At 28.8% G+C, this 25,116-nt stretch overlaps 2 protein-coding genes across 2 annotated transcripts in view; one reads left to right on the forward strand and one right to left on the reverse strand.

Annotated features, from left to right (window-relative positions):
- The first annotated feature begins 348 nt into the window (after positions 1-348).
- The window catches only part of LOC129949247 (ATP-binding cassette sub-family G member 1-like), a 39,600-nt gene continuing 14,832 nt past the window's right edge, over positions 349-25,116 (forward strand). The window contains exon 1 of the mRNA XM_056060579.1: positions 349-839. The gene's annotated coding sequence lies outside the window, so the exon portion shown is untranslated. The remainder of the gene's footprint in view (positions 840-25,116) is intronic.
- Positions 11,073-16,307, reverse strand: LOC129950760 (uncharacterized). Its single transcript, XM_056062679.1, has 2 exons — positions 11,597-16,307; positions 11,073-11,425 (listed from the first exon to the last, which is right to left on the reverse strand). Exons 1-2 carry the CDS (start codon positions 16,305-16,307, stop codon positions 11,073-11,075), a joined length of 5,064 nt encoding a protein of 1,687 aa, XP_055918654.1.

Raw genomic sequence — 25,116 nt, forward strand, 5'->3', positions numbered from 1 at the left:
TAAATATCAACATATACATGTATGTATATGTTTTCTTTTACGTTGTAACTATATTATAATTATTGTATTTACTTTCCAACAAACAGTTATATACCTATAATTATTTATAACTAGAAACTAGCCCTATTATAGCCTAACTAGAAGCATCTTTCCACTTTACAATAACAAATATTTTATACATTTTTGTAAATAAAGGAAAAACTTGCTCCGTGCGTTCGACGTTGGATGGGGCCATCATCGCACCGGCCTGGCGGTCGCGACCGCGGCATCAGCACATGCCCACTATACTCATACTTACTGTGTTATTTGTCGATGACGTTTCATTCAATTTCAGTTTAGACTTTAGGCTGCGGCGATAACTTTAGCTCGCATTCAAGTCGATCTACGCAACTAAAGTCAGTCTGAGTGGTGAATAGCTTTCAAACAGAGCTAGACGCGGCATTGTTTAAATTTTATACAATCGTAATAATATTACGAATTCGCAAACTAACATTGTACCTAAATTAAGCGCGGTGATAGAAATATTTCTTTTGGGTTTTATTTTTTAATGAGTTACCATTTTTGTCTTTATAAACGTATTTAACAATTGTATTCTTATAAAAAATATTTAAACAAATAAGTTTAATAAGTAAAATAAATATATAACCATACGGAGTTGTGAAAATATCCGAGTGCAAATAATATTTTTTTGGCTTCAATAAAATATCGAAAAAAAAGAAATTTCCGATAGATAGAAAGCCCGCCAATATATTGATGAACTTTCGGAGTTAAAGTGAATTGAATATTCAATTATTATAAAAAACAAAAAAAAAAAAGAAACAAGACGAAATACAATAAAGGTTCGTTATGAAAATTGTATTTGAATTCAATTTAAATACTCTTACTTATTAGACTTTATTGATTTTCTGTACGATAGTTTTTGTCAAATTAAGTCAAGGAAAAGGTTAAAAGTTTGTCAACGAGTACATGCATACTCTATTATTTTAAAGGTCAAACACTTTTAAAAACTTTTCTTAGCTTGTTTAAAAATGTGTCTGTAGTAGTCTCATTTTTTCAATTTCCAATAGTGCAATTATTTGATAAAAAAGCACAATAATTAATGGTTGTATTAATTTTGAAAATGTATATGCTGATTCTTATAAATTATTGAAAAAAGGAAAGACTATAGTTTATGCTGATCGTGTTATTTTAACGCTGAACTTACGCCTCTTTCGTTCTGAAAAAAAAAAAAAACACAAATAAGCTGATTTAATTCGCATTGTATTCGGTTTTTCAATTAAGAAATGTGCCAAATAAGCGGTTATATGAGATTTTATTAACGTATATAATAATATGCATACTGCACAGATTAATATGAAACATAATTTAGAAACTTCTGCGCGTCATCATGTGTAGAACATACATTTAGTGTTAGTTAATTTAACGTTAATTTGAAACTCAATATTTTTGATCGTTATGATTAGACGTAGGAGAGTTTAAATTTCTCTTAAGGTCTACGTTATGATTCAAAAATATTGGTTTTTAAGCTTAAAAACAGACAGCTTAAGTTTTAGACGTAAAGAAATCATTGTTTGTTTGCGCTCACAATTGATTTTTTCTTTCATCGGCGCACGTCAAGTGGTTCGAGTTTTTATTGTATTGCATTTTTTAGTTCGCTGAGAATATGATTATCATATTGTTTAAATTGCATTACCGGCGGATTTCCATAAGACTTGAGCTAAGTGTGAGGTTTCAAATTTGTTGTATGGCATCATCTTTAAAAAGATATCTTACTCATGTTTAAAAAAATATTTGAAATTCATTATGTTCAGTTTGTATACTTCATATGAACCTGGATTTAAAAAAAAATTAATGGAATACAAAAATTAAACAAAAAGATAGGTATAATCGCTTGGATTTTTATTAAGGTAGAAAAAAAGATTACCTGACCTAAAATACTGTTATTATCAGGTCGCACCTTTTAAAATATAAGATTGCTATACAATCAGCGCGTTGTAAGACTATAGATATTATAGTATTTTTTTTTTAAAAAGGTACCAAAGTGAAGAACCAATTTTAGTGTAATACATTTCAGCTGAACAAATAATTGACTATGTACAAGTACATAAAAACAATAAACAATTCTTGTAGCGAAAATATTATTTCATTGTTACTTTGTTTCATATATGTACATTTATGTTTCTAAATATTTTTACAATATTTGACCTTGGTTTAGATATATTTGCAAATAAAATTAATATTACTTTGTCATTGAACTTTATTAAAAGTGAATATTTGATTTAGGTACATAGTTTTAGTTTTATTTAAGTTAACCAACTCAAAGTGAAACATGCAATTATGTGTAATAAACTTTGATATTTGATTTCTAAAATACTAACACTCACTTAACTAACGAATATCAAGAAATTTGACTGTCATCTAAAGTTTTTCTATTAGTTTTGACAAAAAATTAATGAAATTTGACAGTTCCTCAGAATTCTGTCTAACTAATGAACTTTTCGATTTATTAAATCGTTCAAAAAATGTTCATTAAGATTTAGCAAAATAGTTTTCTCTTTTGAAAAAGGAGTGTTTTTTGAATTCGTTTAAAATTGAATACAAATTTATTATTGCACTAATATTTCTTATAAGAAATTTTTGAAAAGATACTTGAGTCGAAAATCAATTTTTACCAACTTTTGTTAATTTTTTTAGGTTTTTAATTTTTTGTACAAAAACTGTCAATTCGATTTTTTTCAAAATTTTACTGAATGTTAACAACAATACCTTTTAAAAGATAAAAGCGGTTTAAAGCCAATATCTACAATTTTTGAAAAGATATTTGAGTCGAAAATTAATTTTTATCAACTTTTATAAATTTTTTTTTGGTTTTTTATTTTGTAAAAATAAGTCAATTCGATTTTTCTCAAAATTTGTCCTCATGTTGAAAACAATATTTCTTATAAGTTATAAGTAAAAATTAGTAAGAATCTATTATCTCAAATTTTTGAAAAGATATTTGAGTCGAAAATAATTTTTTACCAACTTTTGTTATTTTTTTCGGTTTTTAATTTTTTGTAAATGTAAGTGTCAATTTGATTTTTTTTTTCAAAATTTTACTGAATGTTGACAACAATATTTTTTGAAAGAAAAAAAGTAAATTAAAGCCTATATCTTAAAGTTTTGAAAAGATATTTGAGTCGATATTCAATTTTTACCAACTTTGAGTAATGTTTTTTTTAGGTTTTTATTTTTTATAAAAAAACTGTCAATTCGATTTTTCTCAAAATTTTATGAGATGTCAAAAACATTATTCTCCGTTGCACAAATTGTTTTGGAGATGAAATCATATTTTAGTCGTAAAATTTTGGAGGTGACAACATTTTTTTTCAGTTTTTTGATTTATAAAAAAAAACAGCTAAATGGATTTTTTTTCAAAAAATATACTTCTTTGATATCACGTTACAATATATTATATAAAATTTAATTCAAGCCTCTAACGTTTTTGGTTCGTAAGATATTTAGAGTTAACCCAAATTTTCACCTTTTTTCAAACTGCTATGGTAAAAAAAAACACCCACGCAATTTTCTTGAGAGCCCTTTCTGCATCTTTCTGCCTTATTATCTGTATCGACTTATTTGAAGTCGATATCTCTTCTGGTTCTTGAGCTATGGACGACGAAAAAAAACGTCGCGAACGTACGGACCTACGAACGTACGTACACACGCACGCACATACATCTTTCTAAAAATCTTTTATTTCTTGAAACGTCGAGAAATGTAAGAATTTTCAATTTGACAAATCGGACACATTACAATAACTTCCTATGGGAAGTTAACAAATTGACATAAATAGATGATTCGAGGGATCCCAAAGGAATATACATTCACATTTATTTATTTTGTACACTCTGAACGTTCGTTAGGAGTTCAATAGACCTAAAAAGTTTATTGAAGTAAGGCACTTAATACAGAAATCAACTTAAAATAGCCACTTTATTTGTAAAATAATGTTTTCATCTCTTTGAATTAAATTAAAATTCGTTCCATTTATGAGTGGAACATATTTTTTAAACTTGAATGCCAATTCCTTTAGAAGAATAAACAAAGTCTTGTAGCAATACAAAACATTTTTTCTTAATTTTAATAAAAACTGTTCGTAATAACAAAGTAGTATATTTTTCATTGCTTTTGAAAGAACCAAAAATCTGCTAGTATACACTTATACCTGGGTGTTAATATAATTTATATTAAAATTGCTTGGAAATACGAAATCACTTAAAATTTAACGAACTAATAAAATGGGAAAATTTATATAAAATGGAAAATATATTGTTTTACAGCTCTTCTACAAAAAGTGACTTAAACATCTAAGCTTTCGAAATATCAAATCAAATTATTTGTTGACAAAATATTGGCATATGCACATAATTGTACTCTTAATGCTGTATAAAAACATTAACCAAGATATATTTGGCTCTTAAGTAAACAAGAACTCAAAAAAAGAATGTTAAAATTGTTATTGTGTTAAAACAAAAATCTAATATTTACCAAAGTTTGTATGATAAGAGAGTACAGCAAATATTGTTCATGAAAGCCTACATTAATCTTTTTATTTACAGAGAAAAAAAAAACAAATAAAAATCTTGAAATAAACAACGGTAGTGTATTCTTTTTCGTATACCTTTATAAATAAAAAGGAGACGAAAATCATTGAAACGTGAAACTCCTGTATTGAAACCGGAAATAAAATTAAAATTTAATTTATTTTTGCAATTGGCACGTGTTTAAAGTATTCCCAATTACGTTCAATTCCAGTTAAAATAATTCAAGTAAGGAAAAACCTTCATAAATAAAGAAGTTTAACTATTCTTTGAAAATTGAATTTAAGCTTCCTCATTATTTCATTAACTACCATCAACACACATAAAAACACTAAAATTAAGAGTGCAAGTAGCTCTAGTTATATTAATATCACTCTCGATTAATGTATTTAAAAATGTAAAACGTATAACATTCGTTCCTCGTGGAGGCCTTTTATCTCAAAAAATAAAGTGTTACATTTTTGCATTATGCCGAATGACCTAAAAAATATAATTATCTAACCCCTATAGAATCGCATAATGTAATGTGCGATACGATAAGATTTTGTTATTTTTGTATAATTACAACTATTAGGTGTCTACTTGCGATTGCAAAAATATAATAATTATATGATTAAATTAATCATAATGCAGTTTTTTTAGAACTGATAACTAAATAATAACATCATCATCTATTTTATTGATAACATTTTTGTATTTTATTTAGTTGTGTAAACATTTAACCTGATGATGACTATTTGCGAAGTCAATGTTTTTTTTATTTATTCCTTATTATTTTCAATACGCAGGTTTTTATAGACCTTGCTATTTATAATTTTCATTATAATAATTTTTCATTATTTTTAGTTAGATTACGATAGTGAATAATTTCAGTTGTGTTTTATCACTATACAATAATTTATAATTGGGTACGACTTTAATATACACAAAGTCAGTACGTTTTATGGAACATTAATTTAATCAAAGAATGCTAAAGAGATAGTAGATTCCTTGGTAATTTAGAGAACGCCCTTTTATTGCAAAATAATGTTGTTGATAATAAAGTTGTTTAAAATAAATAAATAAAGAAAACCAGTTAAAGAATAAATAAAAACTTATTAAAAATACTTATTTTCTTTTCCTGATATTTATATGAAAAATAAAAAGTAAAAATTAAAATAAACTAGTTTAAGAACTTTTGTTTTGACCCCTTAATCCGTTTACTTTTTAAAACAACAATACGGAAATTATTGTAACTATCAGAAATCTAGATATTAGCAAATGAGACACATTTTCCACAAAGCGAATATTTATTATTAAAATAAAAATTTATTAGCAGTTAAAAAATACGTAGTTTGTATGTGTATTGTGTATATTAAACTATTTAATACCACCCATACAAAACTTTTAAAGATTTCTAAGAATTTTTCCCTTGAAAGAAGAAAAACTAGTTAAAGTCAATATTTATTTATTACTTTATCAATAGTATCTTTTTTTTCAATATCTGATATCTCATAGTTGAAAAACACCTACACACTAATTAAAAATACAACAACTATGATTTTACAACAAGACAGAAGAAATAAATCTTCTGTAGGCTTCGTACTATGTACCTTACCTATGACAAATAACTTCTATAATACATTCTATTTTATGTATAGGTATATATGTACATAGTTCATTCCCAAAACAAATATTTATCTACAACAATAACAACAATTCTTATTAAATGAGTAATTAAAACACTTTAAAGATTGTTAATTTTGTTCAAACATAAAACAAGTGTCAATTTAAATAATGTAGGCAATGAGGTGTTCTATATTTATTTTTTGGCAGACGGGTCATAACCCACATTAAATAAAGTTTGGTGATGGCCTAGAAATGAAATAGATAGATTCATAAAAATAAATAATATGAAATTTATGTAAAAATGCACTGTACTCAATTCTAAATAAGAACAAAATTTACTGATAAGAGTCAGAATTTATTCATGACAAAGTATTTAGGCTTTCTGGAGCAAATTGTTGCATAAGGTTAGTTATGTTTTTAGTTTTCTATTTAACTTTAATTATACGTGGGGTTGCTTTATGCATGCTCATGTTTTATTCCTCGTGCTCAGAATCAGAATTCTATAGATTTATGTTAATTCATCTTATTAAATGATGTCTCATATGTCACATCATTTATGTATATCCATAGCAACAAATTTGGCATCTAAATTGTTTAAATTGAAAGACAAATTTGCATTATTGACATGCTTAAGATGTCTGATAGTTCAATAAAAATTCAAAACTAGTTAGCGTTTCCACGTCTTGTTTATCGTAAGAATAAAATCTTAAATATTTTTTTTTGAACCTTGAACCTTTTTTTTTAGAAAGTTTGTAAGCTACCTAAGTCAAATTCTATGAACTTTTAATTTTAAGACCAAAAACAACAGAAGTTACCATACATATTTATTTTGAAGGTATATTTTTTAATATGAAAATATAGATACAATTTTTAAACACAATTTTTGGAAGTACATGTGAACCAGTCGGGGAATATTACTAACATGCATTTTTATATAGTTTCACCAAGAACAATTATAAAATATTAAATTTTGTTAAAAGTAATAATAATTTTACAATTGTTTTGTATGATTTTGTTTCTCTGTAAGTGCAGTCATAAGGTCATAACTTATAATCAAGGTAGTTCAAAGTATAAAAAATAGTCTTAGTCTTTTATTATAAAACACAGGCACTCCATTATGATATTTCTTAATTATTATAAAAATAAAGTCAAATGTATAATTCATTTGACACAATGTCAAAAAATTATTAAAAGATAAGTTAATAAAAAAGAGTTTTTGGGAGTTAATTTATAGCTCGTGGGACTCCAATGTAGTTTTTGAAAAAAACTTGTTTGCTTTGAATATTTTGTTCTCGATTGCGGAAATCAATTGAGTTCGATCTCTTTAACTAATTAATTTAAATTAAATTATTATCAATTTCTAGTTCGATTACGTGTGATTATAAATAGTCTCCGACTCAAAAAATTTGCACCAAAACGTGACGCGTCTTATTATTGTCAATATTGGATGTTAAATAATATGTACAGTTATCTATTATACCCACCCACCTACATGAATTACTTTACCGACTTCATAACGAATTTATTATTTCAAAATTAATTGAAATTCAAGTCAACCTACTAGAAAAATAAAAAAAAAAATGCACTTTTGACTTCTTACTAAATTAATTAAAGTACAGTATAATGCGTTGATTGGTATCGTCATACAATTATTAATTTTATTATTAATGGAAAATAGGAATAAATAATTCTTTCTACTTAGATGTAGTTAATACCAAGTGAGGAAAGAAATGTAATAGTAAATGTGTTTTTTTGTTTTTTTGCAGATTTATTATTAAATATTCATAAGTGAGAATAAACTTTGATACATCTCAACTTTGTAGTTCATTATAATATGTCTACTTATTTTAAATATTTAATTATTTAACATAGAAAATCAATTGTACAATAAACTACGGTATACATAAGATTTATCTTTAAATTCCCTTTAATAGAATTTTCCTTTTAACAAAGTTAAGCTAAAATGATCAACACAAAAGCTTCAAAATTTTCAAATTTATCTTTAAATTCCTTTTCATAGAATTTTCCTTTTAACAAAGTTAAGCCAAAATGATCAACAAGCTTCAAAATTTTCAAAGTGTCAACACAAAATTCTAGAATGATTTATTTAATTATTTTTTGTTTAAAATTTTAAATTACATACAATCCAGTTGTGGACTTTATTTTATTTTACTTAATCAAAAACAAAAAAATAAGTTTTATGTCTAAAAACAGTAATTTCAACTTATATGCATATAAATCTTATTTAGTGCTGATCTTTTTTTATAATGAGAATTTTAAATTAATTACTTTATTCAATCAAGTTGGTGTTAATTTGAAAAAAGTAAGCATGTATATTTAAATTTAGAATATGTTTAATGACTTGTTTATTTTTGCTTGTCCACAATTCAATAAAAACAATTTAATTTATCATTGATTTATGAATTAAAAAAAAAAAAAACAAACATGAGATGCTAAAACCATGCAAAAATTGTGCTAACAAAAGAAAAAAATTAGGTAATCCCCACAAAGTATACAAATAAGTTGATTGGCTAAGAGTTAAAAAATTGCTAACTACATATTTTAAGACCTGATAAAAAATAATGTAATAATTTTGTATATAGACCATATCAGACCTAAAAATACTTTTTACATGATAACTTACCTAGTTTCCTCCCATAGTGGCATGATTTCTAAAGCTTCTTATCAAATATGGCATGATTAATCCAAATTAACTATTTTGTATTTTAACTCTATGAAACTAACTGCTTGAAACATTGAATAATTGATAAAAGTCTAAAAGCTTTCAAACACATAAAATGTATCACTATTTTCTGAAATAATCATTCATTGATAATAGTTTTTAAACAAATAAATAAATACATTTTTTCTTTAGAATACTTTAATTTCTGTTTTCGAAAAAAACAACAAAAAAAAACATTTCCAAAAAATGTTAAGTTAGTACTTCTATAAAATTCTGAACCTTAGGTCCTTAAAATTTTACTCATAAATCGCAGATTTTTTGAAAAAGTTTTGGTGTTCAATTTTTCTTTGGTTTTCTATTACAAAATAACAAAAACCACAATACAAAAAATTTTTCACCAAAAAATATGATTTTATAACATTTTTGACTAAATGCAATGTACCCCAATATTTTCTGCGTTTTCTCTGCTAATCTTTAAACTTTGTTAAAAAAAAATCTAAAGTTTTTAAGTAGCTTGCAAAAAAGTTTGCTTACGAACTTTTTGGGGAATTTTATAAGGACGATATTTTTTCGCAGTAAGGCAATTTTGTACCTAATTTTCTTAGTATCTTTTGTATTTAGCGGTAGGGAACTAAGGTGAGCTGAAACCCTCTGCCAAAGCCATACGGATGAACGGTGAAAGGTACTTTTCCTGCCCAATGCTGAAAATTAGAATTTAAATTTTTTAAATGAAACACAGTTTGCACAAACGCAATTCTGATTGTGTCTTTTTAATTTGTTGTACTTTTTTGTACTTCTCTTAGTTGGAACCACATTGTGTCCCTTTTGTACTAAATAAAATAATAATAATCGAATTATTAATATTATTTTAGCTAAATAAGCTATTATTTATGTACGATAAACATACCTATCATAATTGAAGCTATCATAATAAATATAGTCTAGAGAAAGCTTTTAGAATTCGGAAGGAAAAGAACTTGAACTTTTGTTTTTATCTACAATATTATTTCATCGTATACATGGGGAGATAATTCTATACATTATTAAGATAACCTTCCAATGAAATAATTTGTACTTTATTTTAACATTGAATTACACTTATAATTAACAACTGACAATCATCATTAAAATGATGATATACCTACTGTCAATTTAATAGGAAACAGTTTATATTTCTAGTGTAAAATTAAAATACCCGGCAACAAATGCTATCGCATATAATAGGGATATGTTTATACGTATTTTACAAATAGAAGATGTCTGCTATTTCCCTATAATATCGATCTGTTAACGTCACTTGGGTGTCTTTGCATTTTTTGTTTTTGATTCTTCATTTTACTCCTACTTTAGGTACTGTGACTCAAATATATTTCGGAACTATTTTTAATTTATGGATAAGGAATAACAATAACAAATGATCTTATTAACAGTACTAATAATTATCAGTTATTTTGATTTGTTCTTGATTGTTGATTGGAGAGTAATTAATAAATTAATATTCACACCACAATTAAAATTCGTCGAAATATTTAATTTGGAAACCACAAATCGATTCCTATTTTGTTCGCTTAGCTTAGTTAAAGTTTGTTTTAAATAAAAAACGTCTGGTGTGTGTTTCGTTTGAATCTGGTTCAAAATGTTTGATTTTAATTCTTAAATATTGGTTTTCTATTTTAAAAACAAATGTATGTGATTTTGATTATAATAAAATGAATCACTAAATAGTGAAAAACACAACCAATCAATATTTCAAATTTTATTGTTCTTACCAAGATCTTTAGAGATCTTACCAGCTTGGCGATCGAATTCAAAAAGGAACAATTCAAGTTTTCTTACAATCATAATCGATTAACATAAATGCGAGAAACAAAGCTTTCATTATATACATTGTACATATGTACATACAATTTTGGCGCATTGCAGATGGCAAAACAGTTTTATGATATCATCTAGCATTGATTTCAAATATAATTTACAAACAATTGTAGAAAGGGATTATCTCTTAATCCGAGTAGCAAAAAAAACAATAAGAAACCCTTCATAGGGTAAAGCTTACAATGTTTGGTAATTAGAGTAAGATGTTTAAATTCAACATAAATTAATTCAATATAATTAATTAAGTAAAAAGGATTTAAGTTATCAATATAATAAAGTAAAGCGATTTAAATCACAAACATCCCGGCGCCCCTGAACCAGTTTCAGGACAGTGGAAGGATGGCCAATTTAGCTATAGGTCGAGTAAATGTTCCAGTTGACGTTCGTACAGTGGCTACACGAACAAGTTGATCAGCACCCGGTGAAACATTTTCAATCTGGCCCAGCAACCATTTTGTTGGTGGTAAGTTTGGCTCTTTAATTACCACAATATCACCTGGTTTCAGATTTGGAAGTTGTTTTTGCCACTTGGGTCGTTCTTGGAGACTCGTAAGATACTCCTGCTGCCACCGCTTCCAGAATCCTTGAACCATGTTTTGCAAAAAATTCCAATGGGTCAAACGATTTGTTGGGGTTTCGAGTTGACTCGGCTCAGGCACAGCTGTTGTTGGTTCACCTATAAGAAAATGAGAAGGTGTTAAAGGGTTTAAATCCACATCAGAGAGACAACATAAAGGTCTAGAGTTTAAGATAGCTTCGATTTGACAAGTTACTGTCGTTAACTCTTCAAAGGTCAATATTGTAGACCCAATGACACGCCGAAGGTGAAGCTTTACGGATCGTATACCTGACTCCCACAACCCACCGAAGTGAGGTGCGGAGGGTGGAATGAAATGCCAGGCAATTCCATCCTTTGCAAGCGATGAGATTACTGTATCGTTATGCTTTTGGGACAGTACCAGTTGATGCATTTCAGAGAGGCAACGTTTTGCTCCTTGGAAGTTTGTTCCGTTGTCACTGTAAATGTTCCGACACAGTCCACGTCTGGAAACAAATCGACGCAGAGCGGCAAGGAACGCCTCAGTAGTGAGATCACTCACAACCTCTAAGTGTATTGCTTTGGTCGAAAAACATATGAAGAGTGCAATATAGGCCTTCAGCAGTTTTGGTTTTCTACCTCGATTAAGTTTGATTGTGAGCGGGCCAGCGTAATCACAACCTGTGTCTGTAAACGCTCGATTCGGCTGAATCCGTTGAAGTGGAAGGTTTCCCATAAGTTGCTCACAAGTTGCTTTGCGCTGCATGAAGCATGGTTTGCAGCGATGTATCACCTTTCTTACAATGTTTCGGCTACCCATTATCCAAAACTGCTGCCGCACAAATTTAAATGTTTCCGACACTCCAGCATGCATATATCTGTTATGAATGTCCTCTACAATAAGAAAAGAAATTTTATTAGTTTTTGGAAGTATTATAGGATGTTTAATATTATATGAAACTGCTGCATGTTTTATACGACCGCCGACGCGTAAGAGTCCATCGCTGTCCAAAAATGCAGAGTATTTTAGTAAATTTGACTTCGGCGATAAAGTCTTAGTTTTAAGCAAGTCGTCTATTTCCCTGGGATAAGAAGTCAGCTGCACATGTTTTAAGACAGAAATTTTTGCAGAATGAATTTCATGGAATTTCAAGCCACCTGAAACGCGAACGCCAGTTGATTTCACGCGTAAGTTTGATATATAACGACGGATATATGCAAGCACTCTAATTAACCGATGCCACGAAGATATATTGTCAATAATGTCTTGAATAACGCTTGCATAAAACCACGAAACAAAGTTATTAGTAGGCAATGGTCTGGCCTCGAGTTGAACTGGATCCTTATTAGCAACTTCATTATATGTGCAACGCTTAGAATGAATTGGCCAACGTTCTTCCGATTGGGATAGCCAAGAAGGACCAGACCACCATAGACTATGATTTACGAGTTCAGAAGGGGAAACACCGCGCGACGCACAATCAGCTGGGTTGGATTGCGAAGCAATGTGCCTCCACGAATGACTTGGAACCGTTTCCAATATAGTTGAAGTGCGATTTGCCACGAACGTTGTCCACCGACGGGGAGGTGAATTAAGCCAATGAAGCACTATTTCTGAGTCACACCACGCACATACTCTAATAGATTTGTGAACATTCAAAGAAGATTTTATGAGTTTTAAAAGTTTCGATAAAAGAAGGGCTCCACAGAGCTCTAATCGGGGAATAGAAAGAGGTTTTAAAGGAGCCACCTTTGTCTTCGCCGCGATTATTGTCACTTTTACTTCACCCGAGACCGTTCTTGATCGCGCATACACAACGGCTGCATATGCCAACGTAGAGGCGTCCGAAAACCCGTGAAGTTCTATGTCCTTTTCATAAAATATATTACGTCGTACCCGAATGTCCCGTAACAAAGGAAGTTCATCTCGATGGTTCATCCATTGGGTAGTTATCCTTTGTGGAAGCGGGTCATCCCATCCTAATTTAAGTTCTGATGACCAAAGTTCTTGGAACATAATTTTAAAGATGATCACGGATGGAGCCAAAAAACCTAACGGGTCATATATTCGTGCAACTTCCGATAGAAGAGTTCTTCTTGTTAGAGATTGGTTAAGCTTAGGTTGATTGAAACGAAATGAAAAGACATCATTGCTTGGGTTCCAGTACATTCCTAATACCTTGATGAAGGAAGACGACTTTTCATAATCCAAAGAAGAATACTCACAATCTTCTGATGGTATCTTAGCCAGAAGGCTCCAGCAATTTGAACTCCACTTACTAAGTTGGATTTTGGCTAACGATAGAAGTTCTACAAGTTCTGACTGAATTCTCATAAGATCTTCAATGGAGTTTGCTCCCGTCATGATGTCATCAACGTAGACATCGTTCAAAAGAATTCGAGCTGCAATAGGATGTGTTACTTGATAATCCTCAGCAAGCTGTTTCAAGACACGAACAGCCAAAAATGGAGCTGAAGAAGTTCCATAAGTTACAGTTTTGAGTCGAAAGTGTTTCACATTTTCGTTAGGAGAATTTCGCCAGACAATACGCTGATAGTCTGTTTCGGGTTTTCGGATCAAAATCTGTCGAAACATTTTTACTATATCGGCTGTAAATACGAATCGATGCTGGCGGAAACGAAGACAAACTCCGAAAAGATCTCTTTGTATAGGAGGACCTATGTATAAATGGCTATTAATAGACTGCCCAGTTGAGTCACCGACTGAGCCATCAAAAACGACCCGAAGCCTAGTTGTAGAACTGTCGGGCTTAAACACCGCATGATGTGGAAGATAAAAATGTCGACCATGGGAAGATTTTGCCTCATCATCAGGTACGCTTTCCATATGACCAAGACTTAAGTAATCTTCCATAAACTTTCTATATTGTCGCTCTAAGTCAGGGTTTTTTTGAAATCGACGCTCCATAGAATTTAGCCGAGACATGGCAGCAGCTAGTGTGTTACCAAAAGAAGGCGATGGAGTTTTCAAAAGTAAAGGAACAATATATCTACCGTCTTCAGAGCGAGAAACAAATTTACGAAATAATAATTCAGCAGGATCATTATCTGTTTGGATCCTGACTGTGGAAACTTCCTCCAGTTCCCAAAAGCGTTGCAAGAGATAATCAGTATCAACAGATGATTCGGCATTGCATATGCCAACGCAAGAAATTTGATTAAAAACGAATTCTCCTGTAATGACCCATCCAAAGGAAGTATTCTGCGCCAACGGTCTTCCTTCTGGGCCTATGATTTGTTCTGGTTTTAGAATCGACCAAACTCTGTCTGCTCCTAGTAAAATATCTACCGAACTCGAAATATTAAATAGTGGATCAGCTAGTTCCAACCCTTGAATATAGGCCCACGACGAACTATCAACAGATTGAGTTGGTAAGTTAGAAGTTAGTTTCCTCAAAATATGTACATCACACTGTAGAACGGTGTTGCTAACCCTCGAAGCCAATGAAATTGACATATATCCGTTAGTGTGACCAGCATTTGCAGAAGAAAGTCCTAAAATAGGTATCCGAGAATGTTTTCGACGAAGACCAATACGTTGAGCTAATGCTTCTGTAATGAATGAAGACTGTGACCCTGTGTCTAGTAACACTCTACATTTTATTAGTTCACCCTGATGATTACGAACATAGGAGAGAATGGTAGGCAAAAATGTTTGCTTTGGAAAACCAAAATTGAAAGAATGGTTGGTCAACAAGGGAGAATCAGAACTAGCAATAGGAACACCGGAGGTAACGTCAGCATTTGAGTTGTCTACAGGAAAATCGGAAGAAGATTTCCCTTTCGAAGAATATTCAGGACCACTAGATTGATTGGAGTGGACAAGTGAGTGATGCCGCGATTTACAGACGCGACAACGAAAATGGCTAAAGCATTTGTAAGATGCGTGGCCAGAACGAAGGCAATTAAAACACAATGAATTGTCTTTAAGAAATTTCCGACGAGAATCAATACTTAGCGAAATAAACGAAGGACACTCTGATAGTTTGTGATCACCTTTGCATTTTAAGCACTTAGGGTTTTGTCCTGCTGACTCAGCTACGTGTGAGCGAATTGAAGTCGGGTGCTTTTTTCGCGATGTACCCGGAGTGTTCATAGGAGTGCAAGATTCAAACGCATCACATCGTAATTCAAGAAAATCAAGCAATTCATGCACTTTACAGTCGTCCCGAGAACCTACTTTTTTAGCCCAAGCATGTCTGGTTGCCTCATCGAGCTTGTTGAGAAGCAGAAAAATAATCCAAGGGTCACGCGTTTCTTTCTTCGCTGCCTGAAGACCACGAATAACTTCATCGGCACCGTCCGTAATTTTTCGTAAGGTGTCTGGATTTGACGAAGACATAGTAGGCAGTGAAACGAACGATTGTATAAGGGAATGTACGAGTAAGTTTACGCGATTATACCGTTTTTCGAGTTTTGTCCATGCCCCAATATAATTAGCATCGGTGGGGGATATATGGCTGATAAGATCAGCAGCTTCGTTTCGCAAAAAAGATTTTAAGAAATGAAATTTTTGAGTAGAGGTAAGCTTATCATTTGTATCTACCGTATCGATAAACATGTCGCGAAATGTAGGCCAATCTTTGTAATTGCCGGAAAATGGAGGAATGTTAATTTTAGGAAGGCTTACATTCGAAGATTTACAAGACGAATTAAGTTTGCTTAGAAATGAGGATTGATTTTGGGCAAGCTCCTCGACAAGATTAATTTGTTTATCGACACTCTGTTTTTCCCGAATAGCTTTCGTAAATTTCGTATGTGCACCAAAATATTTCATTTCGTATTCTTCAAATTCTGCTTCAAGCGTAAAAACCGCTTGCTCGTCTAAACCTTCCAAAGACGAAATATGGTGGAACGAAAAGTCTTTCCACGCGATTTCTAATTTTTCTAATCTGACTTCTAACATCGGTAAATCTTCATCGCCCGTAAGAGATTCACAAAAATTCGTCGCACGCGTAATGGCTCCCTTAGCATGTCCACGAAGTTGCAGTGACGTCATTTTAATCAAATACAATTATTGTTCTTAATTAAGAAATCGAAATTTAATCCACCACACCTTGAATAATTTCTTAAAGATTTCTATAAACCGGTACTTTAAGCTATTGTCTTTTTAGCGATTTATATTAATAAGTTTAATTAGCTATTGAATACTTTTTCTTATTAGTGAATTAAACACTCGATTTTTCAATTAATCACCAGTTCAAAAAATATAAAATATCCGGCTCGAAGGACCAATGATTTTGATTATAATAAAATGAATCACTAAATAGTGAAAAACACAACCAATCAATATTTCAAATTTTATTGTTCTTACCAAGATCTTTAGAGATCTTACCAGCTTGGCGATCGAATTCAAAAAGGAACAATTCAAGTTTTCTTACAATCATAATCGATTAACATAAATGCGAGAAACAAAGCTTTCATTATATACATTGTACATATGTACATACAATTTTGGCGCATTGCAGATGGCAAAACAGTTTTATGATATCATCTAGCATTGATTTCAAATATAATTTACAAACAATTGTAGAAAGGGATTATCTCTTAATCCGAGTAGCAAAAAAAACAATAAGAAACCCTTCATAGGGTAAAGCTTACAATGTTTGGTAATTAGAGTAAGATGTTTAAATTCAACATAAATTAATTCAATATAATTAATTAAGTAAAAAGGATTTAAGTTATCAATATAATAAAGTAAAGCGATTTAAATCACAAACAGTATGTATAACTTAAATTGTAAATATACTCATGCTCATCGCGCTGTAATAGTACGTATTCAAATGAGCTGAAAAAAAGTTAATTTATAAACATTATTAAGTAATTGTTGATCCATAAAAAAAACCATAACTTAAAACAAGTTTAAGTAACCAGAATATTTTAAAGTCCTATAAAATGTAATTGTATTATTTAATGATTTTTTAAAATACACATAAATAAAGCAATTAATATACATTGATACGTACTTTTTATATACCTGTTTTACTTGATTACAGACAAACAATTTTTAATTTAAATTTAGTAATAGTAATAAACCATTGACATTTCTGGAAACACATTTTTTTTATAGTAATCATTAAAATAAAACGTGCTAAGAGGAAAAATATAAAAGTTTTTCTTGACATTTAAAAAGGCTTCTGGTTGGAAGGGTGAAATTATTTGATTATTTATTTTTAATTAAAAATTACTCACTTTTTTCTGAATCAAAAAAAAAAACATTATCAACGCAAAAGGGGTTTTGCAGTTAAGTTATTGCAAAGTGAAATATTTCAAAATACATTTTTTTTAATGTTAGATTTTCCAATAAGAGTTTAATTTTAACTAGACCTCTATAATCTTTGACGTTTGACAAGCACGCTATACTGATAATTAGAAAATAACATAACTCTATTGAAGGACAAACATGTTCGTCTTCAAGGAAATATTTTTCACTCATACAATTTGATTCCCCCTTTATTTGTAATTTTTTTTCATGTTAGAAACTACACATAGTATTTTAACGCAGCACCTTTCAGTGCACAAACAGTACATTTAAGTCTTAAAGTAAAATGAGCTATAATTTTTAAACTTTAGACCTTTTACGTAGGAGTCTTTCAAATTTATAAAATTAAATCTCCAGAACTGCTTTATCATTCTTAGTTTTATTAATTGCTTCTATAGGTACATATCACACCATTCCAAATTATAGCTGATTATAATTTAAATTTTGCAATTATCAGATATAAAAATTGTATTCAAGGTTAGTTTTTCTAATCAGGCCCATATAAAACATATGATCGTTTACGCATATTATGGTCAAGGCCATGTACTGATAACGTTCAAACAATATTTTTTGCTACAATAAACATAAATATGAAATGATTTATTTAGATTAAGAAAGTTAGTAAATTTAAATAATTAATCAATTAATTCAAAATTGATCAAAGAGATAAATTCATTGAATGAATGGATTTTGCATTTAATAAATAGTTTCATTCAGATAACAACAACTTATTGTTGCCCTAATGAAATAATTTATTTACCGAATCAGTACTTTTCAAAGAAAGTGCTTTATAATTTGTGTACAGGTTAATATTTATATTGATTAATGATTACAATTACAGTAAGAAAAGTACAAGAACCAGGTTTAGATAAACTGACAGGTACAAGTTTCTATACAAAATTAATAAGATCAAAATAATACAAAAATGTTAAATAATTTTTTTTATATACACACATAAGATCTATTTAATACAAATCGTATGGTTTTGATCTTGAAATTTAACTTAAATACACACAATTAATTAAATACAAATTTAATAAATAATATGTAGACAGGCGTGTGCTTTTTTTTACATATGCGTATCTTATCGTTCAAGGTTTAAATATTAGCAAATATAGGTCTAGGAATTGTAACTTAAGAAATCTTTCCAACATTAAATTAGAAGTAATTTTGTGCTGATAAAGCTTTCTTTTATTTTTTTGACACATGCGTCATACATACATTAAAAATGCAGCAGTTAAATGCACGTTAGATATTTCAAATGAAATTAACTTTTTTTTTAAATGTTGATAAAGTTTGAGTTCACTAACATCTAACCTTGACTAAATTTTAATGATTTCTTTCAATCAGCTACAAAAAGTAAAAATAAATACATATCATTTAATGATTAAAAACACAACTTGGTAGAATAAAATAGGTAGAATGAATTAGCTGTGAAATAATAAACAAACAAATTAAATAATATTATATTGACTTTTACAATAAGAGATATTATTTTCAATAGGCCGCTTTCACTTTAAATCTACCATCTTTTCACATTTGACAGGTCAAAACTATCAAAACTACGTTCTTCCTTAAAATATGTAGAAAATGCACACTTCAAAGCATAAGCAATTTTTATTTTTCTTAACATATTCTCGTATTCTTAATTAAAAATAAAACCCCTAATGGGAAAACCCTAAAATTATTACATTTTATTGAAATGTTATAATGTATTAAGAAACAATGTTGCTTCATTCAATAATAAGGTTTTAGAGGAATAAAAACTAATTCATTCAGCACTTTATTTGCATAATAAATATTATAGTTGATGTTTAAATTAATATTGAAAAATGAACCCTTAAAAGTCTTAATTCTACGATTAATTGAACAACTTTTTTCAATTCCCTAATTAAATTGGTTGTTTGATCGAGAGATCAAGATGATACAAATTTATTGAAATAGTATCTGCGTCGAATTTGAGAATGGCTAAAGTTCACAGATTTTATTTCTCGTTATTATCGCTATTCATATATAATCAATTAAGTTAACATTTATTAACAAAATTGCCAAACTTACTAACTTCAGTTTTTGTGTCGAATTTTTTTTTCTACACTAAGAAAAAGAGAGCAAAAATTGAGCAGCCTTCAACAATTTTGATAAAGAAATTTTTATAATTTTAGAAATAATCATTATAAAGTCAAAGAACGCAATCTTCTTAATTGAAATCAAATTAAAGACTGAATTCAGTGAATTCGTTCCGAAACTGAGACTTCAAAAGGATTCAACGTTTTTTTTCAAAAAATATTTGACAAACGTTTCAATAAATACATTTTCATTCACCAACAAAATACAATCCCTGAGAAAAAAATAAAAAATAAAAGGTTAGCATACATTTTTCACCGCTGTGAACTTTTATTTGAAATATAACCTTCGGTAGATTCTCTTTTTTCTTTCAAATGAAAAATTGTTAACACTAGCAAAATATACTTTTCGTTAAATACAATTGTGTATACATATGATTTTGTAATACGAGTTCGCTATTCATATTTTGACAAAATAAATAAATTTCAATTTGGTTTAGTTTCTTGGAAAATTGCGTTTTTAATATAAAGTTCGATTTGTGTTCCCTTCAAGAATTGACTATCTGTGCTTTTTTCCTGGCTCTTCAAGTATTTGAATGTCAGCTGCAGCTGCATAGTTGTTGCATGCATTGAGTTTAGTTCATTCTACGTACATTCGGTTTTCACTTCGGCTTCTGTAAGTAGCTTCATACAATATAACAGTGATAAGTGTGCATTTTATTCTTTCAAAAACACGATTCATTAATAATTTAAAAAATCTACAATTATTTTGATATCAGAGCCAAAACTAAAATATTGAATTGCGTACTTGGTTGAATAAAATAATTCAATATAAATTCCGATTGTCAAGAGTTTTGATTGTGAGCACTCGTAAGAATATTTTTATTTTATTTTTGGGAATGTGCAAAAATGAAGAGCATAAAGTATCTATCTTTGCAACAGGTACACACAATTTAATGAAACAGCTGTTTTATTTCGGTTTTGTATCTATCTCTTCTATAATAGAAGATGTACCTAGCTATAGGTATATTGTATGTTGTCGGAAGTATCTTTTTTCTATAGCTATATCTAACTAGAAAGTGTTGAGTACTCATTTATGTATATATACGTTTATAGTGCCAAATGAATATATAAATGAGCAAAGCAACATCTTCAAGGTTAAAATTTCAGTGCATTTCAGGTGAATGTAGTTTAATGAACCTTTGAAGTAGGTATATTGGTATTCATTAATTTAAATAAAAAATAAGGTAATAAATGTTAATTTGGCATTTTGATTTACTTTTTGTGCGAAAATCAAGGAATATTCATAACAAAGATCCGGTTAATTGCCTTTTTTTAATTTTAATATAGAAACAACAATTTTAGTATAAAACAAAACAGAATTATTCAGAACGTGTGTTTTAAAATTTTAACTTTGGGAAGTACATATAATCATTACCTTAAAGATAAGAACTCGTGTTAAATCAATGACTTTTAATAAATTTATTTAAGTTTTTTTTTTTAAATTTAAAGAATTTATTTAGAACTGAATTTAAAAATTGAAGTTCTATTTTGTTATTTACATGTCTTTTATTTCAAATTTCTTATTTTTATAATAAAACACATTACATGTTTTTTGATAGTTGCTCTATTTTGTTAAAATTCAAAGATATTCTATTAAAATTTAATTGTTACCAATTTAGTTCAACTTTAAACAGGTTTAATTTTGAAATTTTAAAAACCAGTATTTTCTTAATAAAAAATGGTCACCAAAAATAAAATTGGAGCACCATATTCTTTCCATCGAATTATGCACATTTGACGCTATATTTACTTGATTGCTTCAAGAATTCCGTCTTAAAGGTCTTAAATTATTTGTGGAGCATTAAGATTATTTTTATCTTTCAGTTGGCTTCAAAGAAAAAGATTAAGGGTATGCTAAGCCGTGAGATTTAGGGTCCGATTGTGATCACTTTTTTGTGAAATAACATGTTCATGATGTTTTCTTGTAAAACTGCGGTTTTTGACAGCAAAGTCTGACCTATTTTTGTATTGAGTCTCTACACTTTTTTATTAAGTTTTTAAAGCATGTTATAAACGTGTAATGTTTAATTTGTAATTTCATGTAATGTCTAATTTCATTACACAAAATACAATTTGTCTAAAGTGGCGCCCAGCACAGATTTCAATGATTTATTTAATTGAACATTTGAGTTATTTCAATCTTTAAATGGGTTATATCATAATATTTTTTCTTCTTGAAGCTAAATATATTTGGGTTAAATCTTGTAAAACTTGCTACTGGATTCATAGTAATTGATAAAAAATAGAATTGTATTAGTTAAATAAAAATTGCGATGATGTGAATTATTGGTTACTTGATTTGTATATTTGTTTTTTATTTTTGAATAACTAACCGTAACTTATTGCCTTGGGTTATTATGCCAGAATCTGACAAAATTAAACATTCAATTAAAATTTACATACCAAAAGTCCAGCCTAAGTTAAGTGATCTGGTGTTAAACATATAAAATTTGTTTTTGATTTGGTTTAATGTTTTTTTTTTCAATAAAATATTCTAAAAGTTGTTTTTTGTGCTTGTTTTGTATTTTTGTTTTGATTTTAATTATTTAATTTATATACCATTGTTTTAATTTTTCGCATGCATAATACATTTTATTTTAAATGATGTTTATTCTTTGAAATTCTGCCGTTAGCAATACAAAATACAAAACTGTACTTATTTATTTTGCAAATTAACTTTTTTTGTGGACTGTTTTTCAGAAAATAAGAAAAAATAAAATTTGTAAAGAAATGTTGTTTTTAAAGTAGATTTAACTTGATTAACATAAAATGTTAATCATTTATCTTTATATAAGGTTTTACATTGTAGTCATTTTACAATTTGAAAGAGTTAAGATCTAAAGTTAACTCTTGGCTCTGGATTTTCTTTTGGAGTTAGGCCATATACATATGTATAATTCTTGCAAAAACCAAAGTTTGAACTACTGTATCTATCAAATACCTTTACCAAATAAAAACAAAATATACATTAAGTGATGGTATTAATAACTTACTCTACAAAAAATGTCCTTGACGATATTCCTTGAATGGAATTTAGTACACAGTTCATTTATCATTCATTAATTATACAATTACGTACTCGTATGTAAACATTTTTCAAATGTTTACTTTTCAAACAAGTAAATAATAAAACAAAAACTGGTTATTTAGTATACATATTTGTTAATTTCTAAAGGTTATTTTAAATTCCTATAAGACATTAAACTTGTGTCATATATAAATATGTACCTATTTAAATGTAATTTTAAATAAGTGAGCTTTATGATTACGATAATTTTTCAATTGATCTTTGCGTGATTTCTTTTTTTCTTTCTATGCACTTACTGACGTAACTCGCATATTTCAAGCACAACATGCTAAATCTATGCGTATAGATATTATAATAAGAAATTGCAAGAGTAATTTTCTTTTATAATTTTTGTTTGAAAGCTCTTTTTAAATATGCCTGTCCAATATACAATTATAGTACACAAAAAATGCGCAGTAAATTTAAAGTGTCAGAAATTAAAAATGTCTGTTAAAGTGACACTAATGTGAGATAGAGTTAAAAAAAAGAAACTAAATTATGTAAAGTTATGTCACTTAGGGGGCGTTTCGATGCATGTCATTTTTATGATTTTGATACACAGATCTGGACAAAAGTTAAAACCCTTAATCTTAAGTAAATCTTTAATACGTTTTGTACAACTGCCAAAATAGCCTTGTATCGTTTCTTTACAAACGTCAAATTTACCTGTTTTTAAAGCTGACATTTAGACTTTTGTTTTTGATTTTTGAAAGACTGTCGAGTAAAACATTTTCTGTTTAATATTTTTTGTACAGTTATAGTAGAAAACAGGCTCTCAAATTGAGTTTATGCTCGTTTCTTACTACATGTTACTTGTTTAAGATCTTCAAATGAATCCGCATTTAATAAACTATTGAACCTTTCCAATATACCTTCGTTTCATTTGTATTCAAACGTCAATATCGACAGTTTGTTATGTTCTTGAATTCAATTCCATTACATTGGCCAGGTTTAGACAACATAAGGGACTTCATTGGCAGTCAACTTCATGCATTGAACGTAAATTTTGACCAGGGCAACTATTTAGTTTTTCAAGTGTCATGAATTACAAATTCAGAACTTTACTTCACAAACTACTCATTGTACAAAAGCTACCAAAAACATAATGGTTTACAAAAAACTCCTCAGGTAATCTATCGCGAATTGTATTTTGTATTGTAAAGAAATATTACTTGTTTCTTTTCGAAATAAATAAGGAACCCTTTTAGTGAACGCATTAAATGAAGTTGTGCACAAAATAAATAAATCACAGAGTTATAAAGTTCAACTTTCAGTTGAATAAAAAAACATGATCAACTGTCATTTTGATAGAAGTAGACTTGACTTGATAGTTAGGGATATTTTTCTTGACTAACTTCCCAGGCAGCTTTCTATTAAAGTTGCCTCAATTTTAAAGTTATTTTTGGCAGCTTGTATTGCATTGGTTTATATTTTGTGCTTGATCGTTAAAAATAGACTTAGGTTTATATCTTTTAATTTCAAAACAGGGTTCTTTCTAGTTTTACGAAATTTACTAAATTAAAAACAAACAAACCAGTTTCAAGACTTTAAGACATAAAATACCCGAATTTACTTAAAACATCTTATTCATTAAATGATAAACCGAAATTTGTATAAATGTTGCATTTTAGACCAGTTATTTTATACAGATCACTAATTCATTCAAAAAGAAATACGAGTAATTTCGGGATAGAATGCAAATTTTTGAGGACTAAAGTCCATATAAAACAAGAATGACTTTTTCTTGGAATATCAACAAAAAAAATTAGCCGGTTATTGAATTATTTTAATGGAGTTCATAAAAAACCACACAATTTTAACCTACTTCAAAATATCAAAAAAATATTATAAACAAAATCTAGTGAAACAGCTTCTTGATTAATTTGAACACTGTAATCATTTTAATATAAATTTAAGAATATTAATATTGATGATGGCAGATGGCTATATAAAGTGAAATTATTTCTAAACTAATATATTCAATAATTTAAAATCAATTATTATAATCCTTTTACGGCTTGTGTATTTTATTTATTGCTGTGTCAAAAATTGATTATTACTTAATTCTCTTAAAGAGAACACAACTTTATGTTATATCTATTTTTATAATTTTTTGTTTACTATAATATATTTATTAGTCATGCGACCTTCACTAATCAAAACCTACTCCAAATATTATTTTGTTTCACAATCTTTGATAACATTCCTTTGGCGCTTAGCCGTGACATCAACTCAAACGAACAAAAAACTTGCGCTGATGCTGATTAAAAGTTGAAAATATTATGTTGAAAATATTTCATAGTAGTATATTCGGTGGTATGGAGTAAAAATCTTTATCAAAAGACCTTGACTT

The sequence above is a fragment of the Eupeodes corollae genome, chromosome 3 (assembly GCF_945859685.1).
Source record: "Eupeodes corollae chromosome 3, idEupCoro1.1, whole genome shotgun sequence".
Lineage (NCBI taxonomy): Eukaryota > Metazoa > Arthropoda > Insecta > Diptera > Syrphidae > Eupeodes > Eupeodes corollae.